The following is a 26,277-nucleotide window of genomic DNA, read 5'->3' on the forward strand; positions in this document are numbered from 1 at the left end:
GTTCCAGTTTGATTCTTAATAAAATATATTTATAGTAGTACTAAATAACACCCATTTTAAGAGAGAGTCACCGAGGCGGTCAAAAGAGGGAAGAAACTGACGCGACAGTTTTTACTTTTTTTTTTTACCATTGGAAAATGTGTCAAAAAATAAAAAATCTTTTCCGTAGCTTCCTGGAATCTTTGTCTCAAATTCTTTTATGATTAACTATTTTTATCCCAAAGAGGTAATATTTATTATTTAATGTTTTCACTGTTCTATTTATTCATATATATATATTTTTTAAAATCCTTGACAAAAATAGATAAAATAATTAAAATGATTGCGAAAAATGCTTTAGGTAAAAGTAAAGAAACAGGCGTTGAAAAATGCAGTGAGCCAAATCTTTGTTCTCATTGTTCATCATCAAATTTACCGCTATAATCACTAATTATCGCTTCTTTTTTTTTCCTTTTTCTTTTTTCTTTTGTAGGATAATGATCGTTGACAATCAAAGTCCCACGTCGACTAATTTAAAGAATGATCATAAGTTTATAAACAAATAATATTTTTTCTCCATTTGATGAGGCATTTTGGAGAAACCCAAATCAAAGACAGGAGAGTTTCTGTTTAAAGTAGACAATATCATACTATTGTGGGGAGTCGTATTCGCCTAACAATCATATATATATAAAAATATCCATAAAAATTGTTGATGCCATAAACTTTCTAAAGTTTCAATAATATTTTTAAATTTTATATTAAAAAAAAAAAACTTAAAAAAGTGTGAGGGGACACGTGAAACTGCTTACTCCACGTTCATGAGGAAAGAGAAATTAAAATATTTTTAATAACAAATTAATTAAAAGATAAATAGAGAGGAATTTAATCCGTCAAATATACTTTAAGCTATCAACTCAATGCAACACCAGCCGTCCGATTGCATCCCAGACTCCAAAGATCCTATGGTCACTTTTCTCTAAATCCATATATATTTGGGGAGATTTTATATTAATTTATTAATTAATGATTAGAATAACAGACATTTTTTATATTAATTTTACTGTTTCTTCTAAATTGCAAATAAAACCCATGAATTTAAATTATTAACAATTGATTATTTATTTATTTATTTATTTTTTTTACAATGATAAAATTGTTTTCTTACGATTTACTCAAAGGCTACAATTATGGACGACAGCAATTATTTAAACCATTTACCACGGTAGAATTTTATAATTATTAAATTGTTTTTAAAAATTAAAAAAAAAATCGAACTATATCAAATAGAAGAAGACAAAAATAATAAAATTAACATTTAATTCAAATTGTTACCATAACAAACCAAACAAGACAATAATAATTAATTTAACATGATACCCCAAAAAAATTTAATTCTCATGGTTACTATAACAAGCAGAACAAGACATTTATAATCAAATCAACCTGACACGTGCAAATTTTAATGCACATACTTATGTTTTACCAAATCATTAAATACAGCTGAAAGAATTCACCCATTATGTTTGAACTAATTTTCAATCCCTATTTAAAATAATAATTATTTACATGTTTTTTTTTAGTTAATCTTAGTTAATATTGTTTTCAGTTTTGGTTTATTTAGTCTATTTATTTTCCAAATATTTAGTCTTTTTACCCTTCAATTAAATTTAGTCCAATATTTTTAAAATATTCAATTTAGTTTAATGTTGTCTATGTACTTACAAAACGACGACAATTTTAGTTCATGTTACTTTTTAAAAGTTACCATTTAAGTTTTTTTTTTATTTATAATTATTTCGTGTTAAATTTTTGTAAATAGGATCAAGATAGTCCCTTTTTCAAAATACACTAATTAAATTTAAATATTTTAAAAATATAAAATTTAACTAAAATTGAGAGTGGGACCATAAATTAAACAAAAAGAAAAACATAGAAAGACCCTAAGATATTATTTAAAATAAAAAAACTAAAATAATAAAAATACTATTTTACTTCGTCTAAATAATATTCTTAAATTTTTAAATTTTTTAATAATACCTTAAAAAGTATAACAAATATATTGTAGTACTTCCTTGAAACAATACAAGTTTAAAAAATACTCGTGAACTTTGAAAATATTTATTAATATTATTCAAAATTTTCTAAATAATTAAAAAAAATAAATTTACCTTTAGTACTGTATTTAAAAATTTTAAAGTTAATGAAACATTTTGAAAACCTATATTTTTTTAACATTTTTTTATAGTTAAAATATTTTGAAACTATTTTGAAAGTTAGGGATGTTTTTATAACAAAATATTACTCCTTATTTATTTTTTTAAAATTTAAAATATTATTGAACGGATTTAAAAAAATTTAAATGTATTATTGAAATTTTTAAAAATTTAAAAAGTAATCATGTTTGAAATATTTTTATTAGTTTATTGGAACAAAATATATATATATATATATATATATATATATATATATATATATATATATATTTTCAGTTCTAGAATATATAAATCTGATGGAGGTTAAGTTAGACTTTTCCATTTTAACCAGCAAATTTTGTAAATTTTCCAAGTCTATCCGTTAAAAAAAAAAAGAAAAAAAAAAAGAATCGTTCAGAAATTAAATGTTCTTCGTGCTCTCTCTAATGGCCGCTGTCTCTGGGTGTGTGCAGGAGGAGCTCTGAACCAAAGCTCTCACCCTTTCTTCTTCCCTAAAACTTCTCCTCTCCCAGATTCATTCCCAAACCCTAAACCCCAAACCCCTCCATTTCAATTTCCACTTCCATTTCCATACACTCAGAGATCAGAGAAGCACCACAGCAATGCTTCTCCTCTTCTTCTCCTTCTTCTTCTTCTTCACCTTCCTCTCAAACCCTTCTCTCCTCTCCCTCTCTCTAACCCAAGAAGGCCTTTACCTCCACACCATCAAGCTCTCCCTCGACGACCCAGATTCCTCCCTCCGTTCATGGAACGACCGCGACCACACTCCCTGCTCCTGGTTCGGCGTCTCTTGCGACCCTCAAACCAACTCCGTCCACTCCCTCGACCTCTCCAACACCAACATCGCCGGCCCATTCCCCACCCTCCTCTGCCGCCTCCAGAATCTCTCATTCCTTTCCCTCTACAACAACTCCATCAACATGTCCCTTCCCTCTCTTATTTCAGATTGTTCCAGTCTCCAGCATCTCGACCTCTCTCAGAATCTCCTCACCGGCGCGCTGCCGAGTTCGATCGCCGATCTCCCCAACCTTCGCTATTTGGATTTGACTGGGAATAACTTCTCCGGAGATGTTCCGCCCAGTTTCGCTCGGTTTCGGAAGTTGGAGGTTTTGTCTCTTGTTTTTAATCTTCTCGATGGACCTATGCCGGCGTTTCTCGGTAATATTACGTCGTTGAAGATGTTGAACCTGTCTTACAACCCGTTTGCGCCGAGTCGGATCCCGCCGGAGTTTGGGAATTTGACGAATCTTGAGGTGCTTTGGCTGACTCAGTGTAATTTGATTGGGGAAATTCCGAACTCTCTTGGTCGGTTGAAGCGGCTTACTGATTTGGACTTGGCGTTGAATAATCTTTATGGTCCGATTCCAAGGTCGCTTACGGATTTGAGTAGCGTGGTTCAGATTGAGTTGTATAATAACTCGTTAACCGGTGAGTTGCCTTCTGGGTTTTCGAATCTGACCTCACTGCGACTGTTTGACGCGTCGATGAACGGTTTGACTGGGTCGATTCCGGATGAGCTTTGTCAGCTGCCGCTTGAGAGTCTTAATCTCTACGAGAACAAGTTTGAGGGGAAGTTACCGGAAAGCATTGCCAACTCGCCGGGTTTGTACGAACTCAGGCTGTTCGGTAACCGTCTCACTGGCGGTTTACCGCCAAATCTTGGAAAGAACTCGCCATTGAGATGGATTGATGTTTCTAACAACCAGTTTTCGGGTGAAATCCCGGGGGATTTGTGTGAGAAGGGAGCGTTGGAGGAAGTTCTGATGATTAACAACCAGTTTTCCGGCGAGATCCCGGCGAGTTTAAGTGAGTGTAAAAGTCTCACGAGGGTGCGATTGGGTTACAATCGATTTTCCGGCGAGGTGCCGGCGGGTTTTTGGGGGCTCCCACATGTGTATTTGTTGGAGCTGGTGAGTAACTCATTTTCTGGGAATATTTCGGATGCCATAGCCACTGCGAAGAACCTTTCGATTTTCATTATCTCTAAGAACAACTTCACCGGCACATTACCGGCGGAGATGGGACGGTTGGACAATCTTGTGAAGTTGCTAGCGACTGATAACAAACTCAGTGGGTCATTACCAGGGAGTCTTGTGAATCTTGGGCATCTTTCGAGCTTGGATCTTCGAAATAATGAACTCTCTGGGGAACTTCCCAGTGGAATCAAGTCGTGGAAGAATCTCAACGAACTCAGTTTGGCACACAATGGATTCACCGGCGAAATCCCTGAAGAAATCGGGGACTTGCCGGTTCTCAATTACCTTGATCTGTCGGGAAACATGTTTTCTGGGAACATCCCTGTCGGACTACAGAATTTGAAGCTCAATCTGCTCAATCTATCAAACAATCACTTGTCTGGTGAGCTTCCCCCATTTTTAGCTAAGGAACTCTACAGAAATAGCTTTTTAGGGAATCCAGATTTGTGTGGACATTTGGGAAGTTTGTGCAACAGCAAAGGTGAAGAAGCTAAAAGCGTAGGCTCTCTCTGGTTGTTACTATCAATCTTCTTCCTCGCCGGTATCATGTTTATCGTTGGCGTCGTCTGGTTTTACCTCAAATACAGGAAGTTTAAGGCGGCAAAGAGAGAAATGGAGAAGGGGAAATGGACATTGATGTCCTTCCACAAGTTGGATTTCAGTGAATATGAGATCTTAGATTGTCTGGATGAAGATAACATCATAGGCAGTGGCTCTTCTGGTAAAGTTTACAAGGTTGTGCTCAACAATGGCGAGGCCGTTGCTGTTAAGAAGCTGTTCGGAGGGACGAGGAAAGAGGGCGAAAAAGGCAACGATGTCGAGAAGGGTCAAGTTCTTCAAGACTATGGATTCGAAGCCGAAATCAATACTCTGGGAAAGATTAGGCACAAGAACATTGTGAAGTTATGGTGCTGCTGTGTTACAAGAGACTACAAGCTTTTGGTCTATGAATATATGGCTAATGGAAGCTTGGGAGATTTGCTTCATAGCAGTAAAAAAGGAGTGCTTGATTGGCCTACCAGGTTTAAGATAGCTTTGGATGCTGCAAAAGGACTCTCTTATCTTCATCACGATTGCACCCCTCCAATCGTTCATCGAGACGTTAAGTCGAACAATATCTTGTTGGATAGCGATTTTGGAGCACGGTTAGCCGATTTCGGTGTGGCTAAGGTCATTGATTCAACAGCGAAAGGGCCTAAATCCATGTCGGTAATCGCAGGATCTTGCGGTTATATTGCGCCTGGTTAGTAAATCAAATTAGTTACTGAACTTGGTGTGATTTAAAAAGCAAATTCCATAGTTAATCCTCAATCTAATAGTCCTTTCTTGATCTTGCATTGCAGAGTATGCTTACACACTCCGTGTCAACGAAAAAAGCGACATATACAGCTTCGGCGTGGTGATCCTGGAGCTAATAACCGGGAGGCTCCCGATCGATCCAGTGTTCGGAGAGAAAGACCTGGTGAAATGGGTGTTTTTCACGTTGGATCAAGACGGGATCGACGAGGTGATAAACCCGAAACTGGATAAGTGTTTCAAGGAAGAAATATGCAGAGTGCTGAACATTGGGTTGCTATGCACCAGCCCTCTTCCCATCAACCGGCCATCAATGAGAAAAGTGGTGAAAATGCTGGAAGAAGTTGGGGCAGAGAACCAATTGAAAACCAACAATAAAGATGGGAAGCTAACTCCTTACTATTACGAAGATTCCTCGGATCAGGGAAGTGTAGCGTAGAACAAAACACAATTTCTTCCAATATTCTGGGTGGGTTTGGTTTGTTTGAATGGAAGAAGAAGACATAGGAAGCAGCAGCATTGTTGAAATCATATGTAAATTTGTTTGCTTTGCTGATACGCTGTTGGTTCTCTCTGTCTCTCAGAAGAATTGTAAGGTGTTTCTTCTCTTCAAGTATTTTTGAGAAGATCCAGAACAGAATCTGCCTGTTTAGATGACATCAGAAACGTCAAAAATCCTGTCTTTTTTCTCGTTCCGACAAAACTGGATAAGCTTAATTTATTTATTATCCACAGTTTTTCAAATAAAGTTTACAACGTTATTGGTTTCTTCAATTTAATCACGCTTATTCAAGTAGTGTTTTTCAATGGTGTCGCATTATCATCTCTTTTTACCCCCTAAAAATATTATATAATTTTACTTTGGAATTTGTATTTATTCAAATAGTTGTGAGTGGATATTTATTTATTAATTAAGAATATTATTATTATTATTTCTTCATTTTGAGTAGGTTCCTATTTACATGCACGCTTTTTTTTTTTTTTTTTTGTGCGTTGGATGATACACAAAAACTCTTCAATTACATCATGACACTTGTCTATCTAGACTCTTGTTCAGTCATTTTAAATACCTTATGTAGCGGGTCACAACATACTACTTTTTTTTTTTTTTTCTAAAATTAATCACATGATTTTCTCGGAGTACAATCATACCCTAGATTGTGACAACCTAAGCAGCTTCTATTGGTTGGTAGCCTCTTCCCATCTTCAATTAATACCCCTTTTTTTATATTTTATTTTGAAGAAAGCGCCCTCTTATAGAAAAATGATTTATTTCAAAACAAATAAATGGTTCACTTGTGTTACCTACTGAGAAGGAAATTATATGCCTTTATTTTTAAATATGGGACCCTAAAAATTAAAGGACCCTGACTTATTTAATATATATTATCCTAAAAATCAATTCTGCTCATTCATGTGGAAACTCAATTTAAAATTAAAAAAATAAAATAAAATAAAAAATCCTACAAATTTTAATTTGAATATCTATCAGTAGGTATTAGTTTGGTAGTGGATGGAATTGCACACTTAAATTCGACAAGTCTTTCGTGTCATATTATTTTCATTTTTTCACATAACATTCTTTCATAAATATTTTTAAATTATTATACTTTCTTTTAAATTATTGTTTGATAGTTTTAAAACATTTATAAAAAGATTTCCTAAACCGAAAAAGTTCAAGGGTTTTTTTTTTTTAATAAAAAATTTAATCCAAGAAAAGAAAAGGAATGCACCCAACAGGCCCACATTACCCTATTGTTAATGGGCTTTTATATGGGCCGTGGAGTAGGCCCAAGAGCAAGTTATCAACATCCAAAGAGAAGATTTCAATTCACCCATTTATTAAACTTAAAACTTCAAATCTAATTTCATCATAAACTTTTAATTTATCAATTTGAATTAATGTAACATTCTTGATTAAGGATTCAATCACTGTAATCACGAACTTGATAGACTCCTGTGTGTTCGTGTATTTAGATTGTTACTCGCGATGACAAGTGTGAGAAACATCTAGACTACGATGTCGTTGTAGACAATGGAAGAAAAAAATTGATGGACGGAATACAATCCGTTCAATTCTATATTTAATCTATTTTTTAAAATTACCTCGTACACAATATTAAATTAATGTGTAAATAATAGTTTAGGTTTGTGTAATGTATGTGAATATTTTAACGTAGTAGCTAAATACATGAATCATCCTCAAATGGAACTCAATCGCCAATACTTAATTAACTTTGTAATGCGTTTAAATTAATTAGTCAACCATTATTTAAGGGTATGGCAGAAGTCAATTTAGTTTATGTAATATTGAATTCAGTTGTCAATTTAAGAAATTTTGAAAATATCAGTTTGAATTTTGAAAATTAGGTTTAAAAGTATAAAATTCATATGAAATTACTTTTTAACCATTAAAGACATATTTCAGATTTAAGTTAGATAAAATGTCTGCCACGGTAAAGTTTTCATTCTCATAAATGATGTTTTCTTCTTCTCCCAATCAATGTGGGACATCACAATCCACCCCCTTCGAGGCCCAGCGTTCTTACTCGCACACCACCTTGTGTCTACCCCCCTTCAGGGAACAGCGAGAAGGCTGGCATATCGTTCGGTGTCTGGCTATGATATCATTTGTAACGACCCAAGCCCATCGCTAGCTATGATACCACTGTTACACATACAATTTGAGAACTCGTCCAACTTCGACTACCCAATCCAATCTTTAGATATATATATATATATATATTTTGGTTGAGAAGAATTTTTAGAAAACTAAAAATTTAGGTCAGGTCGTGGGTTGACATTATTTTATCGGGTCAATCCGACCAATCCAAAAATAGGGTTACAACTCAACCTAACCCTACCTTACTCTTAAAATGATTACGAAAATTAAGAATATAATGTGTTGTGACGTGTAGTTATTAATGTAACATATAAATATGATTTTTTAAAATAATAATAATAATAAAAAGAACAACCCGATAATCAAATCCATCCCAATGAAAAATAGAGCGTTGGGGTGGGCTGTGAATTTTACTTACATTATCCAGACATCAACCCAATCAATCCAAACATTCAAACTAAGTTGAATCTAAAATTGAATACGTGCAAGTTATGGTAAGCAATCAATTTTAGGCTTGCCATTAATAATAATAACCTCCAAACATTAATCACGCCGAAGCCTAACATTCCATAAATCCATTTTACATTATTTCCACTTTTAAATTCCCCTTCAAAAAATAAAATAACAAAATAACAAAAAAGGTGGTATTAAAACAAATTGGACAGGGTGAAGAAGGATACCTTCCTTGAGGTGGAGAAGTGGACGTAAAGGAAGAGATATAGAAGTATACAGGTTGGATGATTGGAGGTCAGATTATTTTAATACTCTTCTTCTTTTTTGCAGTCTTTTTTACGTAATTTCCTCCCCCTTTTGTACATTCAATTTTACAATAGAAGAAGCCTTTCATCTTACTCCAACTTTGACACTGCAGCTGCCTCCCCTCTATCCCCCCATACCCTAATTACATTAACCCACCCTTCTTTTCATCTAAAAGATGGTGAAACTCATCCCTCCACTTGTCTCAAAGAATCCCATTTTGCCCCATCTCCACTCTTCCCCCATTTCACGATGTTCTCCAAAGTAGTCTCATTTCATTGTTAGACGAACACAACTCTCCACAATAATATGATATTGTCCACTTTGAGCATAAGCTCTCATGACTTTGCTTTAGGCTTCCCCAAAAAGTCTCATACCAATAGAGAGTGTATTATTTGATTACAAACTCATGCTCATTCCCTAAATCATGACTTATGTAGAGCTCCAAAGAAGGAGAGAGACACTCTATAGTATACTTTGTTTTGTCTCACATTGGCTAACTAAGAATCTCAGGAGAGGTGCTATAGTGTATTTTGTTTAAAAGGAGGATTGTCGGGGATTATTGAGAGATCATGAGTTTATTAGTAAGAAATACTATTTCAATTGATTTTGAAGAAACCAAAATCAAAGACACGAGAGTTTATGTGAATCATTTCTTTTTTCGAAACATATTTAAAGACTTTAAAAGTCTTATCTTTTGAACCAAAATTATTGGTATATAATGAGTAATTTGATGGTGTCATATGTATGTGTAGATACGCAAGCATGAGGAGACTTGACGTCGAAGCAACCTTTTTCCTATTTCTAGAAAACTCCTTTTTTTTTTTTTTTTTTTTTTTTGTTTTCCTTCTTCTCTCCTTCTCTCTTTTTACGTCTAACCTAATCTCTCTCAAGTTGAGAGCTTGGAAGCAAAATTAATTCATAAAAAAAGGAGAAAAAAAAAAGGAAAATTCCTTCCCCCGACATGTCTGAACGAGGTGGTTGTTGTGTTGGGTGTTAAAAGTTGAAGAACACAAATAATAGGCGAAGCCAAAGCGGAAGGAAGTCAATCATATGCTCCTTTTTGTTCTTATGTTGGACGGGGGATTACCTTAGCTTCCAATAATAAACACAAAGCAGCGGAGACATCATGAGTTGGTGCAGTGGGTCGGACGACGACGAGTCGTCTGCCTCTCTTCACCAATTAGCCTCGGTTGTCCTCCCCGCACCCCTCCGATGCCCATCCTGTGGCCATCCCATTCAATTGCAAGACCAGGTACGTCTATAAATTGATATCATCATCATTATTATCGATGGTTTAGTTGAATGAATTTAAATGATGTTGAATTGAAGGCTGGGATTCATGATCTTCCTGGGCTGCCAGCTGGAGTCAAATTTGACCCAACCGATCAAGAAATTCTTGAGCACTTAGAGGCTAAGGCCATCTCTGATTCTCGTAAGCTTCATCCGCTTATTGATGAGTTCATCCCTACTCTCGAAGGCGAAAATGGGATTTGCTATACTCACCCTCAGAAGCTTCCAGGTACCGTACCATCTTCTAAATTTTTACAAATTTAATGCCTTGTTAAATACCAAATCCAAATTTTTAAAACTTATTATGGATATTATTATAAATATAACAAAATTTTAAAATTAAATTAACATTTTATTATGATGTTTTTTTTTTTTTTTTTTCTTTCTTCCCTTTCAAAACTATTCAAATATTTATTATGATCTTATAATTTTTAAATTTCAAGCTCTCTAATTTTTAATTCTAGCTTATATTTGTAGTGAATTTGTTGGATGATGAAAGTACACGTGGAGTGACCATGAGAGCTTATGATAAAAAATAAATAATATCATATCATTGTAGAGAGTCATATTTGTCTTACTTGTTTTAATTAAGATTGTAAAGTAGGCTCTCACAAATGGGTGTTTTTTTTTTTATGTAGGCTCATAAATTTTTCATAGTTATTTGAATTTTTATTTATTTTAGTTATCTCTAATTAATTGATTTATTAAATATAAAAATTGAGTGAAGAAAATGTTTGATACTTGGGCAGGAGTAAGGAAAGACGGGCAAATCCGGCACTTTTTCCATCGACCATCGAAGGCGTACACAACCGGAACAAGGAAACGCCGCAAAGTCCACACCGACGAGGAAGGCAACGAGACACGTTGGCACAAGACGGGCAAAACCCGACCCGTTTTGGTCGGAGGCGCCGTGAAAGGATTCAAGAAAATCCTTGTACTCTACACCAACTACGGCCGGCAAAGAAAGCCCGAAAAGACCAACTGGGTGATGCACCAATACCACCTCGGCAACAACGAGGAAGAAAAAGACGGCGAAGTAGTTGTCTCCAAGGTCTTTTACCAAACCCAGCCTCGACAGTGCAGCTCCACCACCACTAACAACGCCCTCCTCCAATCAGAAATCAAATTCAAAACCGCCGCCGCCGCCGCCGCCACCAACCACCACCTCCACCCAGATCCCTCCCCCGCCACCCTTGTTGATTATTACAACGCTGCCTCCACTAATTTCATTAGTTTCGACCAGCACTCCGAATCCCCAATACCTCAGTTATTACCCAATTTAGTCCGCACCGGCGACGGTTCTTCCTTCATTCGGTTCCCGCCGCCCGACACAACCACAAGAAAACCCGACAGGAAACTCTGACATGTCCCCACTAAAAAAATTTCACCCAACAGAATTTCGTAACTCCAATATTTGGTGGTTGGTTTCTTTCTTTACTCATTTTCCCTTCTTTTTTGGGTAATTTTTATTTTATTTTATTGTTGTGATGTAACAATCGAATAAGTTATTAGATACAAGGAAAAAAAAAAAAAAAGTAATAAGATAAAAGGTCGCTCGAGAAGGACAAGAAACAAGAAGGGGGAAAATAAGATGAAGATCGGTGTGTATATATATATATATATACTCATTTTACGTTGAACAACGACAGTTGTTATGAGATTAAAAATGTACAAAGACCGCTAATACGATCATAAGCTTCTTACAATGTATGATTAGTTTGTAAATCTTTTACTGGTTAACTTTGTAATTTTCTATACTCTTACTTATTATTTATTTATTTATTTTTAATCAATTTCAAAATATTTTTAAAAAAGGAAGTCGGACATATGTCGCTGGTATAAGTAATGACTCAAGTTTTAATTAGCGACTTACTTCAATGGTAGGTGTGGCACATTTGTGTTCTAAGTCTCACATGCCCAACTCAGTTTACACTCAGCTCAATCAACTCTAACCAGGCAAGTGCTCCGGTCGGGCTCGATTCTCTGTCCACATGGTTCGGTTTTCGTTTTGGACCGGTTTTTGAACACTCCTCGACCGATTTAAACCGTTCGCCTCTTTTCCATTTCCATTTAATATCAAATCACAAAATTTCAAACATACATTTTCATTTCTGGGTTTCTGGATTCCCCGCTTGGGAATTTGGCGGGACAACTAGCAGCACGGGCCGGTCTGCCCTCTCCTTTTGAACTTCGCTATCGTTTTGGTTAGCAGTTCCACCGGAGGCCGGCAAAGTAATGGAGAAACCTAGCAGCGGCGTTCGAGGTGCGATCGAGGCGAATACCTTGGCTATTCTCGACGCATCCGAAGCTACTAAACACACTCGAGACGCCGACGATGACAGTACGATCTTCATTTTAGAATTTGAGTTTTGTTCATTTCTGTTTGGACTCTGAAAACTGCTCGGAACTATGAGAAGAGCAATCGATTTTCTTCTGATGATCTGGAGGACTCTTTAGTGAATACTCTTTGTGGAGTATGTTTCAGTTGTGCTTAATTTGAAAATAAAATCCTTCTTTTCACTGGAAGCCCTAATGTATCAGTCGGAAGAAGATTACTTGTTTTTGTTTTCGTTGCATTGATCAAGATGTTCATAATCAGGAATTGCTTTTCTCGAAGCTGTTCGTGCGGCTTCACTTTTGCCAGAAAATAAATCGCCACCGACATTGTAAACTTCTTCTTCCTCCTTCAAATCACATATTGGAATTGTAATAATAATCTTCTCTAACATGCTGACCTGACGTTGTAATTACGTGGAATTTTGTCACGAAGCAAAATGTGTGAAGCAATTTTCAAAATCTTGAGGTTCGGGAATTCCCTCGAACTGATTACAACAAGTTGCCAGCTTTTGAACGAGTTAGACTTGGTACTCAGAGCTATCCCTTTTCCATATATCGGTTTGTACATAGCAAACTCTCTTTCTCTCTCTGCATTATGTGTGAGTTTGACTCTTTTATTTGACTACAGGAATTCCCTAGAGTGTATATGACGAATGCCAGTGAATCTAGTATGCCCCATGAATTAGTTGTGCTTCAGGAGGTATTACTAGCATTTCATTTTTGTGTGTTCAATCTCTACATCATGTAAGCGTGATACTTTGTTTTCATTTTCGAGTAATTGTTGTGTTTCTTTTGTAGGCTTGGAGTCCATTTGTTCTAGGCACTGACATTTCAGATAGTGAGAGGGCAACCGCATATGATCTCACTGGCGGACTAATTGATCCCCCTGTCAGTTTTGCCTTCCAAACTCCCCCTATAACACTGTCTGCCTGATTGAATGATCTCTAGATTGCACCACGTTTACTGATATAACTTATAAGTGCTTGTCATCTAGTTTCTTTCTTTTTTTTTTTTTTTTTTTTTTTTTTAAAGTTTGAAAGAAAATTTAGATTGAGCTAGTTGACTATGTACTGTAACTTCGAAGTATTGAATTGACATGCTCGTGGAATTCATCCTTCCTGCATGTACTATTCAGTCTTCAATGAAATTTCTGTGGTGCGCAGGGTTTTCATCTACTTCTGCAAGGCCTTGCTGAAGTCTCCGATTTTGAAAATTTCCAAGCACCAGATACCAAGGTTTTCTCCTTGCTTTGTCTTTGAAAAGAGTTAGTGCAACCACAATTATGAATTCACGAGGGGACCTGAAAATAAGTTATTAAAATATGAACTCCATGGTTTTTTTTTTTTTTTTTTTTTTTTTTCTTGCAAGTGATAATACAACTTAAAAGGGGATGATTGGAAATTTAAGCAGCTTTAATCATTTCTCTAGTCTCGTTGCCAACTACTTTTCTTAAATTTGTTGCAGGTCCTAAGTAACATGTTATTGTTTCATTATCTTGTCAGTGTCCTTGAAGGAGATTTTGTGCCTCGAAACCAAATGTACACAGGTAACCTACTATGTCCGTAAGTCATCTCCTCGTAAAAGGCTAGGTAATTAAGAATTTTGTTCGCATGCAGAAAGCATGATCTGGAGCTTTGTACGGGAGTCTTTGCTTAACACAATTCTGGTATGATGTCAACAATTTGTACACCCTGCTGTAGCACTATTATTTATGATTCACATGTCGATTCTCCATTTTATTGTATTGACTTACAATGGAAGCTTCTTTTTGGTCTACCAACTTGCATGCTGGAAGCCCCTATTTTGCTTGTATTTAAATTCTATTTCTTCTTTAGTGTTCAAGGAAAGTGAACTACAAAGGATTAATGAAGGATTGTGTGACCACCCTGTGTGGGTTGGGTCAATATCTTGCTGAATATGACAATGCTGTCCCATATTCTGGGACTTCTATGGTGAAAGAACATGAAGCTATTGATACTGCTTTGGCCACTGCGTTTCTTCACTTTGGAAGGATAACATGTGCTGCCACGCTGAAACTCATGGTAATGGTAGGTATTCTGGCAATTTGGTCATCCAAGTATTGCTATTTTTTATTACTGCTCTGAATGGAGAACTGGCATAGGTAATGGAGCTTGATTCCTCTAAAAAGAATGCAGATATGCTAGGTCATACTACAAGGGCTGATGGTGTGAGGTACTAGTTTCGTTATTTTCTTTTTCCTGCAGTATATTCTCTCTTCTTAGAACAGGGATTATTTTCTAAAAATATTTTTGGTGGGATTTCAGAACCCCGCTCGCAGAGATTATTCAAGATGAACTGACATATGATAAAAGCATTCTGTCACCATTTCTTCAGGTTGCATCACCAAATTTTATTCTTCTCTTGCTTGGAACTATATGCTTTTCTTAATTTATCCAATCAGTAAGAGTGAACCATATAGTGGCAAGTGATAGAGAAACATGATACAGCTTGTTTTCCTTGCATGATATTCTGAGTCATGCATAGGTTGTGTAGACTGGAGGTTCATTTGTCAACGCAGCAAAAATATCTATATGCTTCCCCTGTTAACTTCATGATTATTTTCTCTAACTAATGAATTTCCTTGTCAGTTTGCATACAACTTTGTCAAGGCTTTTTCACCTTATTTTTAGTCCTATGCTTCAAGTTCTTCAACGTGTTAATAGTATTATGATCTTGCAATTTTTTGTTTGCAGGCCTTCAAGGACTCAAAATGGAAACTGGAAATAATCGTGCAATTTTTCTGGAAATACATCTCCAAGGTATATCTTTGATCTGCACCGTCAGAGTAACTTAATAATGTTCCTACTCGGTTATTTTAGATGTATTTGATTATATTAGCCCAAATTATTTCTTTAAGTGTCTGCAATAATTACCGAGTATAATTTCGATTGTACTGGTGCTGTGGCGCATTATCTAACATACACACACACACACAGTACATAAAATATTAAACAATACAGCTATTAATGTATTTTGCAATTTGCAGCCTTCTGTTCGTACTAGGAGGTCTAATGTTCCTGCAGAAGATGCAACTTTCTCTGGAGTATTGAAGTGTATTTCAAACAGCTCCAGTGCTAAAAGTATTACTAAGAAGATTGGTGCACATGCAATTCATCTTTTATTAGCACATGGTTTTCAGGTGATTCACTTCTCGTCACATGTATAACAAACTCAATTGTAATTGGACCCACTGCAATGCTGCTAATGGTTGCTTTGATGACTTTGCTGCATGCTTGAAATTCTTATTTACAATGTTGACAGCTTCTTGTCTTGTCGGTGCTTTCTGCTTGTAAAATGAGATAAATTTCATCAATACTTAGTGAAAAGGTTTTTCATACTAGCTGTTAAGGACCCATTGTGGGAACATGATAATCCATGTTCTATTGACTAGTTCTTCATGAGTACTTGAATGAGATTATATAGTTTCTCAATTTTCAATTTATGCTAAATATCTGTTGGATTATTTTAAAGGTTCACATATCATTATAGATTTATAATCATCGTTTTTTATTCAACTTCCTGAACTTTTTGGTACTAAATCTTCGGAAGTGATAACAAGATCATATATAGATGTGTGCATAGGCCTTCGTGCCTCTTAATTACGAAGAGTATTGCTTTGTAGTGCAAATTAGAGAGTACAAAAATACACTTTCCATGGTTCTTTACCCTCGTAGATGTGTTTAGTGTGCAGCCAGCTGATTGAGAAAACTTGGGTTGCCTCATTAATGACTGTACTTCTTTGAACCTTTGGGAAATTTGAGTGGGGGTACTTTTTATTATTTCGTATACTCTCTTCAGCCCTGGAAACTTCTGGTTTCAAATGGTCACCGTCCCTACCCTGAAAATCCTACTTCTGGCTTTAAACTTTTTTAGATTTTTGGTGGACTGAAGAGATGGTTGGGGATTGGGCAAAGATTCCAGCTTCATGCATCCCTTAAGGCAGTTATTGCCAACACTTAAAGCAATACGCTCTCTTTTATTTTTATCTTTTGGCTATTTGGAGAGCTTTCATGTGCTCTCTTAAACCTTAACGCCTAGCATAGACCTTTCAGCAGATATCTTCCTTATCAACATTATGATAATTATTGGGGGGGGGGGGGGGGGGGGGGGGGGGGTTGGCGGAGGGAAGAAAGTACTAAGAGATATAGTTGCTGCCATGCACCTTCTGGATTAAATGATTGTCTTATCGTATGTTATGTGTATTAGCTTGTAATCTATTGGCAGTAGTTAGTAGAGGCCATAATTAGTTCGGGAACCTTACTGAGTTTGGCCATTATTCTTCAGGCTTTTCTGTTTCTCTCCACTAAGCAAATGGGTGAAGGCCTCCCCGATTCCAAAGAACAACTGGCGGGCGGTTCGGTCGTGGAAACTTGCAAGAATTTGATATCAGTTTTTAATTGCCTGCGGAAATTGGACAAGTAAGTTTCTCATCTTTTATCTTATACGGATTCCATTGTCTTTCTGTCTCCATGTTATTTGGCTGCATTTTATTTATGACTTGTCAAACATAATATATATATATATGTGTGTGTGTATCTCGGCCAATATGTCTATGCTTAGACGTTTGCCTGCCCACGGGCAAGCTTTATATTTGACGTCAGCATATTTCTGCCAAATTAAGGAACCATTCCTCTGATCTTTTGGTATTGCCGCTGGAAGTGAATGGAATTCCACTATCCATGTGTCTCTCCATGTCTAATGCACGACCCTCGCAAGCGTGACAACTGAACGTCAATTTGTAGTTTAACTTCAAATTTAATTGTATTTACATTGTGGTTCACCATGTTTATTTCTGTTTTTGTCGATACTGGAAAAACCTCTGATTACTATGCTACTACGAGTTTCGGTCATGACAATTTGGTTCTCGTCTTATCCTTATAGACGATGACTACAATCAGTCCTAAAACAACTATATGAGACCTTAATTGCTATTAGCTCCATGAACCTTGTTAAATCTGGAAACTGAAGGTCCAAACAACAGAATTGGTAGGGACAAGGTGGAGTTACATTTAACACGAGTGAGACCTCTGAAAAATATATCTAGCATCACTGCTATCTTAGTAGTGGCGATTTAGGTTCTCCTTTCTTCCTTTTTTTTTTTTCAAGGCAACATGTCAGAGTTGAGAGGATTGAATCTATCACGTCATGATCTAGCTATTTTCAAGTTGGCTTTCGAGGATGTAGGTTGATTTTTCTAACTTGGGTCTTGACTTGTTGCATCACATATACTAAAATCTTATGAAGTAGATTTTCGACTTCATGTCTACCCTTTCTTAAGATAAATGTCATAACGCAGGCAGTTGGAAATTTCCTCGTGTGCAAAAGAGGCCATATTTGTAGCTGCAACAATCCTCTCCAGAAGATCATAGGGCTCGAATGAAATCACTTCTTGGTATGTTTACTCTCAGAAATCTCATAATATGCATGTCAAGACCTATTAGCAGCAGCAGCGATCCTCTTGTCGAAGTCAATGGTAGATGAAGAGAAAAGTAATATTTTGAGATATTTCGCATAATGAAGATGTGTCATGTACAGGTTAGAAAATTTCCCATTTCAGAGTTTATCTTAACTAAGTTGAGTAGATCATATAGCATTAGTCCAATGTGCTCCGCCCACTTGATTAGGATATTCAATGCTCATCGTACATTCAAAAGTGCGGATATTTTATACATTAAAAATATTTGCTTCATGCTTCATAACGGGTTTATTTTACGTGAGCTAACCACCCTCCAAAAGTCTTTGCAGAGAATACAAAGACAACGATGCACTTTATTTGCATCTTGTAAATTAGTTCATACTGGTTATTGAGTCTGGATTTTGCTGACATTTGTAAGTTTAAGCACCGAGGATTAGAATTGAATAGGTCTAAAGCCAATCAAAGGTTCTTAGCAAAGCCTTTGCGGCTCTCTGATCTCTAAAATCGGAAGGTACGAGAAACAAATTTCGATATTGTCATAGGAGTAGATCAGCACACAACCCCACAGCCAACTGGTAGAAATTAGTAGATAGCACCAACGAAAGGACATTTCCACTTATTAGATGAAAAGAATTCTGTCATCCCATCGAGCAAATCTTCAGCTTGTAAGCCGACAAAGAATCGCTGCCAGATCTTAAATTGTAGAATTCAATAGTAACCTATTACGAGCCTTCTGAAGCTTCAACTATATTCCTGAAATGAAAGTTACGAAAATCACTGTCAAATTACCATTTTCCAGAACACCCTGCAGCAGGCAGAAAGGCTCATAAACTGGTTGAGTTGCTTACTTAGACGGTTGGGACTCGATCTGCATTGTGACTGGGCCATCATTCACCAAATTGACCTTCTCAAACATAAGTGACCAAAATATCAGAACTTTATAATCCAGTAAATAGCGAGCTTATTTGAAATTCAAAACTGAGCATAGTGAACTTACCTTCATCATTGCTCCAAACACTCCATCTGCCCATAGGAGAAGGGAACATAGACGACATTCAGAACACTCTGTGGAAGAGACTGAACTTGAAATTAGGGGAAGAAAGAAGCATAGATTACCTTTTATCGCATCTGGGGTGTAGTATTTACCGAACCTCTCGACCACAGAAGCATAGAAGGGTTTGGCTCTTTGGGGAGGCATTGCCAAATGAAAGTCCGGCTTGTTGCCCTTCAACATTCCATACAGTGTAAACTGACTAACTGGTTGCCATCCACCGAGTATAGTTAATAAGTGGATTGACTCTATCGCTCACAGTCAAGGAACAAAGTTTGAAGAGAACCTCGTTTCACTTACCTAATAGAACCTCGTAGTTTTTCTGCATTACCTGCAACAAATATCAAGGAAAATGGTAAAGCAAATCCCGCAGCTTTTGCTTTTCGGAATAGGAAAGCAAGGAGTGTATATATAATTATTACGTTTAAGTCCCAAGCTTTGCCGGTACTCTGATTTGGGAACAGCCTCATATTTAGGACCTTACGGCATCTGAAACCCAATTTGAAAAGGAGGAAGTAGCTTTGTGATAACAAAAGATGCTTTCATCGAGCATGGAATTAGTATAGAAAGAGAGATGGGAAGAGTAGATTACATGTATTCGGCGTCGGATTCGGAGTCGGAATCATGAAGGCCGACGAGCACAAGGAGGCCCGGCCCAATCTCTGAGACGGTGCGGCCATCGACCTGCGAAATGCAGTATCTCACACCGGCGACTCAGAAATGCATAGAGAGGGAAAAAGAGGGAGAGATAAGAGACCTCGACGCTTGCAGAGGCGACTCTCTGAACAACAGCTCTCATGGATCTAATCGGCTGTATTTTCTTTTTGTTGCTGAACGCTGTGGTTAGCTTCGTACCTACGCTGGCTGCGAACAATGGCAGGTATGCTACGCTGTTCATTCTTGTTCTTGTGATTTTGTTAAATTGTGGTGAAAATACTCAAAATATTACTTTATATATATATTTTTTATATACAAAAATTGGGAGTAAAAAACATTTGGAGCTTTTTATTAATCAATCCTAGAACATTTAATTTTATTTATTATTTTGAAAATTAATTTATGCAAACCAAGTTTTTTTTTTTTTTTTTATATGTAAATCCTTTATTTTAGAATCATCCCACATGGAGATGATGAATCTAAATTGAACTTTTGCATAGAAAATGACCTATTATTACATAAGTTTGAAATTTGAAGATGAACATAAAATTAAAAGTTTAATAAGATTTAACACTCTTAAACTAGGATTAAATAGATTTAAATTTATTTAAATGTGGGGTTCCAAACTTGTTGGGGGTAACCAGATCTCCTTCATGGGTGCCTAACAGGCTTCGGCCCATCACTTTTATCATCCCTCTACAACACGAAGTTGTTTATTGGGTTGAAGTCTTCCATTGGGTTTCAAGCTGCGGAGCTTCCACTTGTTCGTACGTTGCTTGCAGTCATGTAACATTAACGACATTGTTCTTTAAGCTCACATTATCTCCCAATTTGCTACCATGAAATGATTGATCTATGCATATCATCATTCTTCTTTCAGTTTTGATGCTCTTTTTTTTTTTCATTTAAGTTTGTTAAAGTATATCTATATATTAATGATTATGTTTCTATAGTGATTGATTATTATTAAGAGTACATAAATGTATAAAAGAACCTTAAAAACCGTGAAAGTTTAAATCATAATCAAATGTAACTCTCCAGAACTAAAACTACAAATAAATATTTGAATTTAAAAACCTTAATTTGTATGTATGCATATTTTTTTTTGGGTACAAACAGATTCCAAATCTCTCTTCTAAACAAACATTAACCTACTTCTCCAGCAATTACAGCTTCAAACTTAGATCGATGCCTTCCGCTTCGGGTTCGGCTTCGACTTCGAATCCAGAGCCGATCACAATGTCTTTGTTACCCTTTAACTTTGATTCATATAAGGAGGAGGAGGAGGAGTTAAATGTAACTTTGTTGTAATCTGAGGCACTTCCTCCATCTCTGTACTGTGAAGCCTCCATGGTTTCCTTCAAAATCATTTCTTCACATGTTAATTTCATAAAAATATCATCAAATTGGTCGTAGTATAAAGAAAATAAAATGAAAAGTTTCCTTATTATTATTTTGTAGCTGTGAGTTGGGTGTTTGTTTTTGGTTGGATTGATTGGATTTATTGAAATTTGGTTGCCTAATTAAGTTTAGGGTTTAATGGATGGAATTCAAAGCTTTCCCAAGGTGGGTTTAATAAAATTAAACAAAAAAAGAAAGTCAAAATTATTTGTTATGAAGATGAACATGATGATGATGATGAAGATGATGATGGATGGATGGATGGATGTTTCTTACTTGGGGGTGATGGATATTGAATGCTGCTGCAACTTCATTTGGAGCTGATGAAGAAGATCCCAATGCCATCAAATGGCTGACTTCTCCTGCTAATTGGTACCTTTCACTTCTTTTGCTGCACCTCATTAACTCCCCTCCAAACCCCCTCTTTGTACCTCTTTACACAAATTCAACGTCAAATTCAAACCAAATCACCAATAAATTATTGATATGAATCTATTTTGATATTTTTTTCTAAATTTTACATTATTATTTGCAAAATATTTTTGGGTTCTAAACTAACATTTAAAGATTTAACCAAACAATAGCTTTCTTCCGTTATATTTTGTAAAAAGATTTGGTTTTTAATACTGTAGCTGTGTCTATGAACACTTTTATTAACCAAATCTACCGAAATTTTCATTAAAATAATAAAGAGATCTGGAAAGAAAGAAGAGTACCTCGAGTTTGAATCGAGATCGAATGGAGAGCGATTCATGTCCATGGAAGAAGACGACGACGACGATGAAGACGACGAAGAAGACTCTTTGGTGGCCATGTTTGTGAAAAATGGAGCTCTGGTCTCAGCATTTGGATCCCTATGGCCTTCATCCAAAAAGGGTCTCACCCTCTTTGCACTTACCATCTGTGAATTATTATTATCATTATTAATATTATTCCCTTTTTCTCACTTTAAATATTTTAAATGTTCATCCATTTTCTTAATTAGCCTTGAACAAATCATATCAAATCTTCTTTCTAAAAAAATTAGAAAGATTGATATGTTAATTAGCCAATATAGTGTCATTATTCTCTTGTATCCTAATATAGATGCCAAAATTATGTATTTAATAACAAAGATGTTTAGAGAAAATTTAACCATAAGCTTGGAGTTTTTTAATTCTATGATTGGAAATAAAATAAATATTAAGAAAAAAAAAAAAAGAGGTGAGAAGTAATTGCCTTTTGTTGTTCCTCCGGTGAGGTCCATGTGTTGTTGGATTGTGTTGATATTTGGCTTGAAGGGTGCTCTATTTGACGATAATATCTGGCCGCCGGCGATGTGGCAGATCCTGGAATGATATTCATCTGAAAAAAGTTTGGAACTTTTTGCATAAATTGAATATATTTACATGAAATAAAAAATAAAAATGAAAGCTTTATGAAGATTTTGAAATTTAACGTTGCCTCACCATTAGATTGTGAGAGGAGGCAGAATATTGAAAAGTAGGGAAAAAATGTGGAGGCAAATTGATTTGGGCGTCGGATTTTCTGGTTGTTGGAAACAAGGGTTTTTCAACGGCGGCGACGGCGGGGGTTGGGGTTGGCAAGGCCGGGGGAATAAAATCAAGAGTTGGGAACAAGGGAAGATTTGACCATGAAGCGTAATCGCGTGTGAGCGGTGGTGGAAGAAGTGGGGGAGGAGGTGGGGTTGGGGGAGGGCGGGGAGGGTTTAAGGAGGAGGGAGTATTACTCGGAGAGTGGCGGCGGCGATGTTGGAAAAAAGAGGGTGGTAGGGATGAAACGTCGGCTTGATCTTGGTCGCCGTTGCCGCCGTCGGCGCCGCCTTGTTGCTCCTTTAAAATCTTCTCAAGCTCTGCAACGCCAGGTCCTCTCCTGGGAATACGGTGTCGTTTGGGGTGGGTTTTCTTCATGGGCACAGAATTTCACATTCTTGAGTCGATTGGGCTGTAAAGAAACAGCAGAAAAAGAAAAGATTAAGATTAAAGAGAATAGGAAGAGAAGGAAATTGGGCGTTGTTTATATAATAAACAGGGAGAATCCAAAAATGGTGGAAAAAGATTATGAAATCTTGGGAGAAGTGGAGGAAAAGAGCGAAAATGAATGAACAAGAATCTAGAATTTCCAAATAAACAGAGAGAAAAATCTGGAAAACGGGTAATCAAAATTTAAAAAACAAAAAAAAAAAAAAAAAAAAAAGGAATTGAATTGGCACCAAGATTCAGGGAAAGGGAAAATCATTAGTGTTGGATGTTGGAGGAGGGAGAGAATGTATGAAGGGAAGAGTTTTTGAAAAGCACTGAATTTGAGGCGTTTATTCACATCTTCTCCTCAGCTTCCTTCCTCGGTTTCATCGCAACCTTTGTTTCTCTCTCTGCTTCTGCTTCTTCTTCTTGTGCTTGTGCTTGTGGGTTTAATTCAATTCAAATCAATTGAAATGAAGCAGAACAAGAAAGAGCCATTAATGGAGGAAGAGGAGGAGCTCAGCTCACGCATCTGTTCCTTGCCCACTCTGACTTCAAATCTCAGAAAATCTTTGCCATTTTTATTCATACCTTTTCTACTGTTTTTTCAATCCCTCTCTCTTACTCTTATTGCATGTAATAGTTAAGGACTAGGTCTCTTCCCTCCCTTTTTTGCTATTTCAATATATTCAATATTTACCTGCCCACACACAACTTATTACACTTTTTTTCATTTCCATTTAGTCCAGACCGGTCACATATCTGAATGAGAGTGATATTTGAATAAATGACTAAGAAAAACTTAAAACAATCGATGATAACTATCTATAATTAAGCATTTTTAGGAGACAGAGAACTCATCTTGATATGTAAGAATAATCTTAACTAAAACAATTTGAGCATGTCTCAACTAGTTTGAATTTTGAATTTTAATTGGTGTTTGATAGATTAATATATATTATTAAAAGAATTGAATTTAAGATTAATGATTTTGTATTTAATTGATGATTTATTTGCAATGAAATTAGATTTGAAATAAAATTGAGAATCTTGAGAATTACAATGTTTTTATATATGGAAGTTTAGTGTTTTTTTTGAGGAAAATATATGGAAGTTATGAGGAGCTAGTCTGTCCACCTCAATTAATACTCAACACCAACACTCACTCATGGGGTTTGTTTCATATGTAGACAAATAAATATTATTTAACATAAAATGCTGATTAAAAAAATCAAATAAAATAAAACTTCCACAATAATTAAATTTTAATACAATTCAAAACTTATTTAAATGTTATTCAAATTATGTTGGTTAAAAAAGAATTTAAATAAATAAATTGAATTAAATTAATGACAAGTTTATTATCCAATTGAACCTTTTAATTGCTAATATAGCATTAAAGCCTAAAAGAAATAAGCAACAAAAACATATTTGTTTGTGTTGCATGCGACATATTTACAAATTAAATTTATTTTCTTACCAAAAAATAACCATAAATTAAAAAATTTGAACTAAATATATATTTTCGTCTCTTCTCTCAATTTAAGGTTAAAAAATATTTTGGGAATTAATGAAGTAGTAAAATATTAAAAATGGAAGAAATTACGACAATTGTTGAGAATTATTGGGATTTAGTGGAAGAACTTATTGAGAAATACTATCTGTCTCCTAGGGAAGCAAAGCGACGAGAGCTTATACTCAAAGTGGACAATATCATACCATTCTAGAGATTCGTGATCCCTAATCATGTTCAGATTCGTGATCCCTAATCATGTTCGCATAAAAATCAATGTCAGATTGTGTTAGGTGAGGAGGTGGGGGCTTCTCTCTCTGCTCTGTTCTTCTTCTTCTTGGCATCAAAATGGCTTCACACTTCACATGGCCTATCACAGACACCCAATCTTATCTAATCATCAACAGAATCACACCACACCACACTACCATCTTCTTTCAAAAATCCCCGAATCTTTTTTATTTTATTTTATTTTTAAATTTTAAAACCAAAAGAGTAATTAATTAAATCTGATTTTCCTCTCAAAAATCTTCATTTATTTTATATCATCACAGCTGGGTTTACTCTAACACATTGCATATTTTAATGTTTTTTTGGTTTTGGAGAATCATACACAATCCATATTCTATTTTTAATTTAATTTCTTAATCACCCATCGGATTTCCTTCAATTTACTGCCAAATCAAAACATTGTATTATATTTAGATATTAAAAACTTGTAATATATGTTCAATTAAGCTCGGAATCGTGGAAGCATTAAACTGAAGTCTCATACCACATCAAGTTGAACACTTTACAAATGGGTTAAATTATACAAAAAAAAAAAAAAAAAAAAGAAAAAAAAAATCGAGTAGATGTTAATTATGTTCTTAAATTTTGAAATGTTTCGTTTAAAATAGGGGCCGTTTGAGTTTTATATACCATAATAGTTCGTGATCCAATAACGGAGATGACGGGACACAATCAATATAAGGTGATGATATGTAGAAGTAAAAATAGCAGCGCTGCAGCAATTGGTTCAGTGCACAATGAAGCAGTCGACAGTCTGTGGATCCAAAATAAATATTGAAACAGAGTTGGATATTATTTAAAATAAAATTAGTAAAATAACCAAAAATAACATCGTCTGGTCCCGTAGCTCAGATGGTTAGAGCGCTGGTCTTGTGAGCCGGAGGTAGCGAGTTCGAACCTCGCCAGGACCACCAGGACTTACAATTTATGGAAAATAGAGGTAGGGGGGAGTGAGTGGTCCATTGATGGAGAAGGAGAATAGGGCTCCTCCCCTTTATGTGTGCTTTTTAATTAAGAAAGAGGACTCAATAATTGAGGGTTGATTTCCAGAAAAGAAAGCCAGAATGAAGAGTGTGAGGGAGTTTCAGACTGTTTTTTTAATATGGGTGAGCATATTAAGAAACTCACAGCTTTGTTAACAAAAAAGCTGCTGCCTTCTATCCCCACTATCATCATCATCATGAACACATAATCCCACCCCTCATAATCTATGTTAATTAATTCTTGGTTTTATAAATTAAAATGTAGGTAACATATCAAAAAATCTATTAATCACCCATAGTATCAATGACCATAGCAATATCAAACCATCAAAATTTGAAAATAGAATGATTTTGAAGATAGAATAATTACAAATTGCTGGATCAATCATCTTGAATATTAGGAAAATACACTTTGGATTAATGAACTGAAATTTATATCTCCCTCGAGAAAAGCAGATGGTAAAAAATATGTTAAGAAATTGAGTGTTGGTTGCAAAATACGAGAAA

General features: G+C 35.7%; 5 protein-coding genes, 1 long non-coding RNA gene and 1 other non-coding gene across 8 annotated transcripts; 5 read left to right on the top strand and 2 right to left on the bottom strand.

Annotated features, from left to right (window-relative positions):
• Positions 1 to 2,577: 2,577 nt before the first annotated feature.
• LOC111783050 (uncharacterized) lies at positions 2,578 to 6,241 on the top strand. The gene is made up of 2 exons (XM_023663927.2): positions 2,578 to 5,414; positions 5,515 to 6,241. Exons 1-2 carry the CDS (start codon positions 2,798 to 2,800, stop codon positions 5,904 to 5,906), a joined length of 3,009 nt encoding a protein of 1,002 aa, XP_023519695.2. The 5' UTR covers positions 2,578 to 2,797; the 3' UTR covers positions 5,907 to 6,241.
• A 3,464-nt stretch (positions 6,242 to 9,705) lies between these two features.
• On the top strand, positions 9,706 to 11,887 carry LOC111783117 (NAC domain-containing protein 73). The gene is made up of 3 exons (XM_023664005.2): positions 9,706 to 10,101; positions 10,179 to 10,368; positions 10,889 to 11,887. The coding sequence occupies exons 1-3, from the start codon at positions 9,976 to 9,978 to the stop codon at positions 11,500 to 11,502; spliced, it is 930 nt and encodes a 309-aa protein (XP_023519773.2). The 5' UTR covers positions 9,706 to 9,975; the 3' UTR covers positions 11,503 to 11,887.
• Positions 11,888 to 12,089: 202 nt separating this feature from the next.
• Positions 12,090 to 18,196, top strand: SNI1 (negative regulator of systemic acquired resistance (SNI1)). Of its 2 annotated transcripts, none has more exons than XM_087120454.1 (15): positions 12,090 to 12,480; positions 12,739 to 12,805; positions 12,910 to 13,003; positions 13,105 to 13,176; positions 13,275 to 13,364; positions 13,640 to 13,711; positions 13,941 to 14,022; positions 14,093 to 14,142; positions 14,312 to 14,518; positions 14,599 to 14,669; positions 14,762 to 14,831; positions 15,191 to 15,256; positions 15,484 to 15,636; positions 16,782 to 16,915; positions 17,794 to 18,196. In XM_087120454.1, exons 1-15 carry the CDS (start codon positions 12,375 to 12,377, stop codon positions 17,864 to 17,866), a joined length of 1,407 nt encoding a protein of 468 aa, XP_086976580.1. In that variant the 5' UTR covers positions 12,090 to 12,374; the 3' UTR covers positions 17,867 to 18,196. The 2 variants fall into 2 exon arrangements, with proteins under 2 accessions (XP_086976580.1, XP_023519774.2); XM_023664006.2 differs by having other exon boundaries at positions 12,100 to 12,480; positions 14,312 to 14,524.
• A 127-nt stretch (positions 18,197 to 18,323) lies between these two features.
• Positions 18,324 to 19,880, bottom strand: LOC111783119 (uncharacterized). The gene is made up of 8 exons (XM_023664007.2): positions 19,722 to 19,880; positions 19,557 to 19,648; positions 19,387 to 19,453; positions 19,265 to 19,295; positions 19,030 to 19,170; positions 18,911 to 18,936; positions 18,762 to 18,817; positions 18,324 to 18,666 (listed from the first exon to the last, which is right to left on the bottom strand). The coding sequence occupies exons 1-8, from the start codon at positions 19,860 to 19,862 to the stop codon at positions 18,636 to 18,638; spliced, it is 585 nt and encodes a 194-aa protein (XP_023519775.1). The 5' UTR covers positions 19,863 to 19,880; the 3' UTR covers positions 18,324 to 18,635.
• Positions 19,705 to 20,500, top strand: LOC111783120 (uncharacterized). The gene is made up of 2 exons (XR_002813287.2): positions 19,705 to 19,844; positions 20,290 to 20,500. It is a non-coding gene; the product is annotated as an uncharacterized LOC111783120 (long non-coding RNA).
• Positions 20,501 to 20,622: 122 nt separating this feature from the next.
• On the bottom strand, positions 20,623 to 23,584 carry LOC111783325 (uncharacterized). The gene is made up of 6 exons (XM_023664245.2): positions 23,235 to 23,584; positions 22,471 to 22,966; positions 22,241 to 22,366; positions 21,739 to 21,923; positions 21,299 to 21,455; positions 20,623 to 20,979 (listed from the first exon to the last, which is right to left on the bottom strand). The coding sequence occupies exons 2-6, from the start codon at positions 22,930 to 22,932 to the stop codon at positions 20,788 to 20,790; spliced, it is 1,122 nt and encodes a 373-aa protein (XP_023520013.2). The 5' UTR covers positions 22,933 to 22,966; positions 23,235 to 23,584; the 3' UTR covers positions 20,623 to 20,787.
• A 2,040-nt stretch (positions 23,585 to 25,624) lies between these two features.
• Positions 25,625 to 25,698, top strand: TRNAI-UAU (transfer RNA isoleucine (anticodon UAU)). The gene has a single exon. It is a non-coding gene; the product is annotated as a tRNA-Thr (tRNA).
• Positions 25,699 to 26,277: the final 579 nt, after the last annotated feature.

Source organism: Cucurbita pepo, chromosome 20 (genome assembly GCF_057944985.1).
Source record: "Cucurbita pepo subsp. pepo isolate OVF chromosome 20, ASM5794498v1, whole genome shotgun sequence".
Lineage (NCBI taxonomy): Eukaryota > Viridiplantae > Streptophyta > Magnoliopsida > Cucurbitales > Cucurbitaceae > Cucurbita > Cucurbita pepo.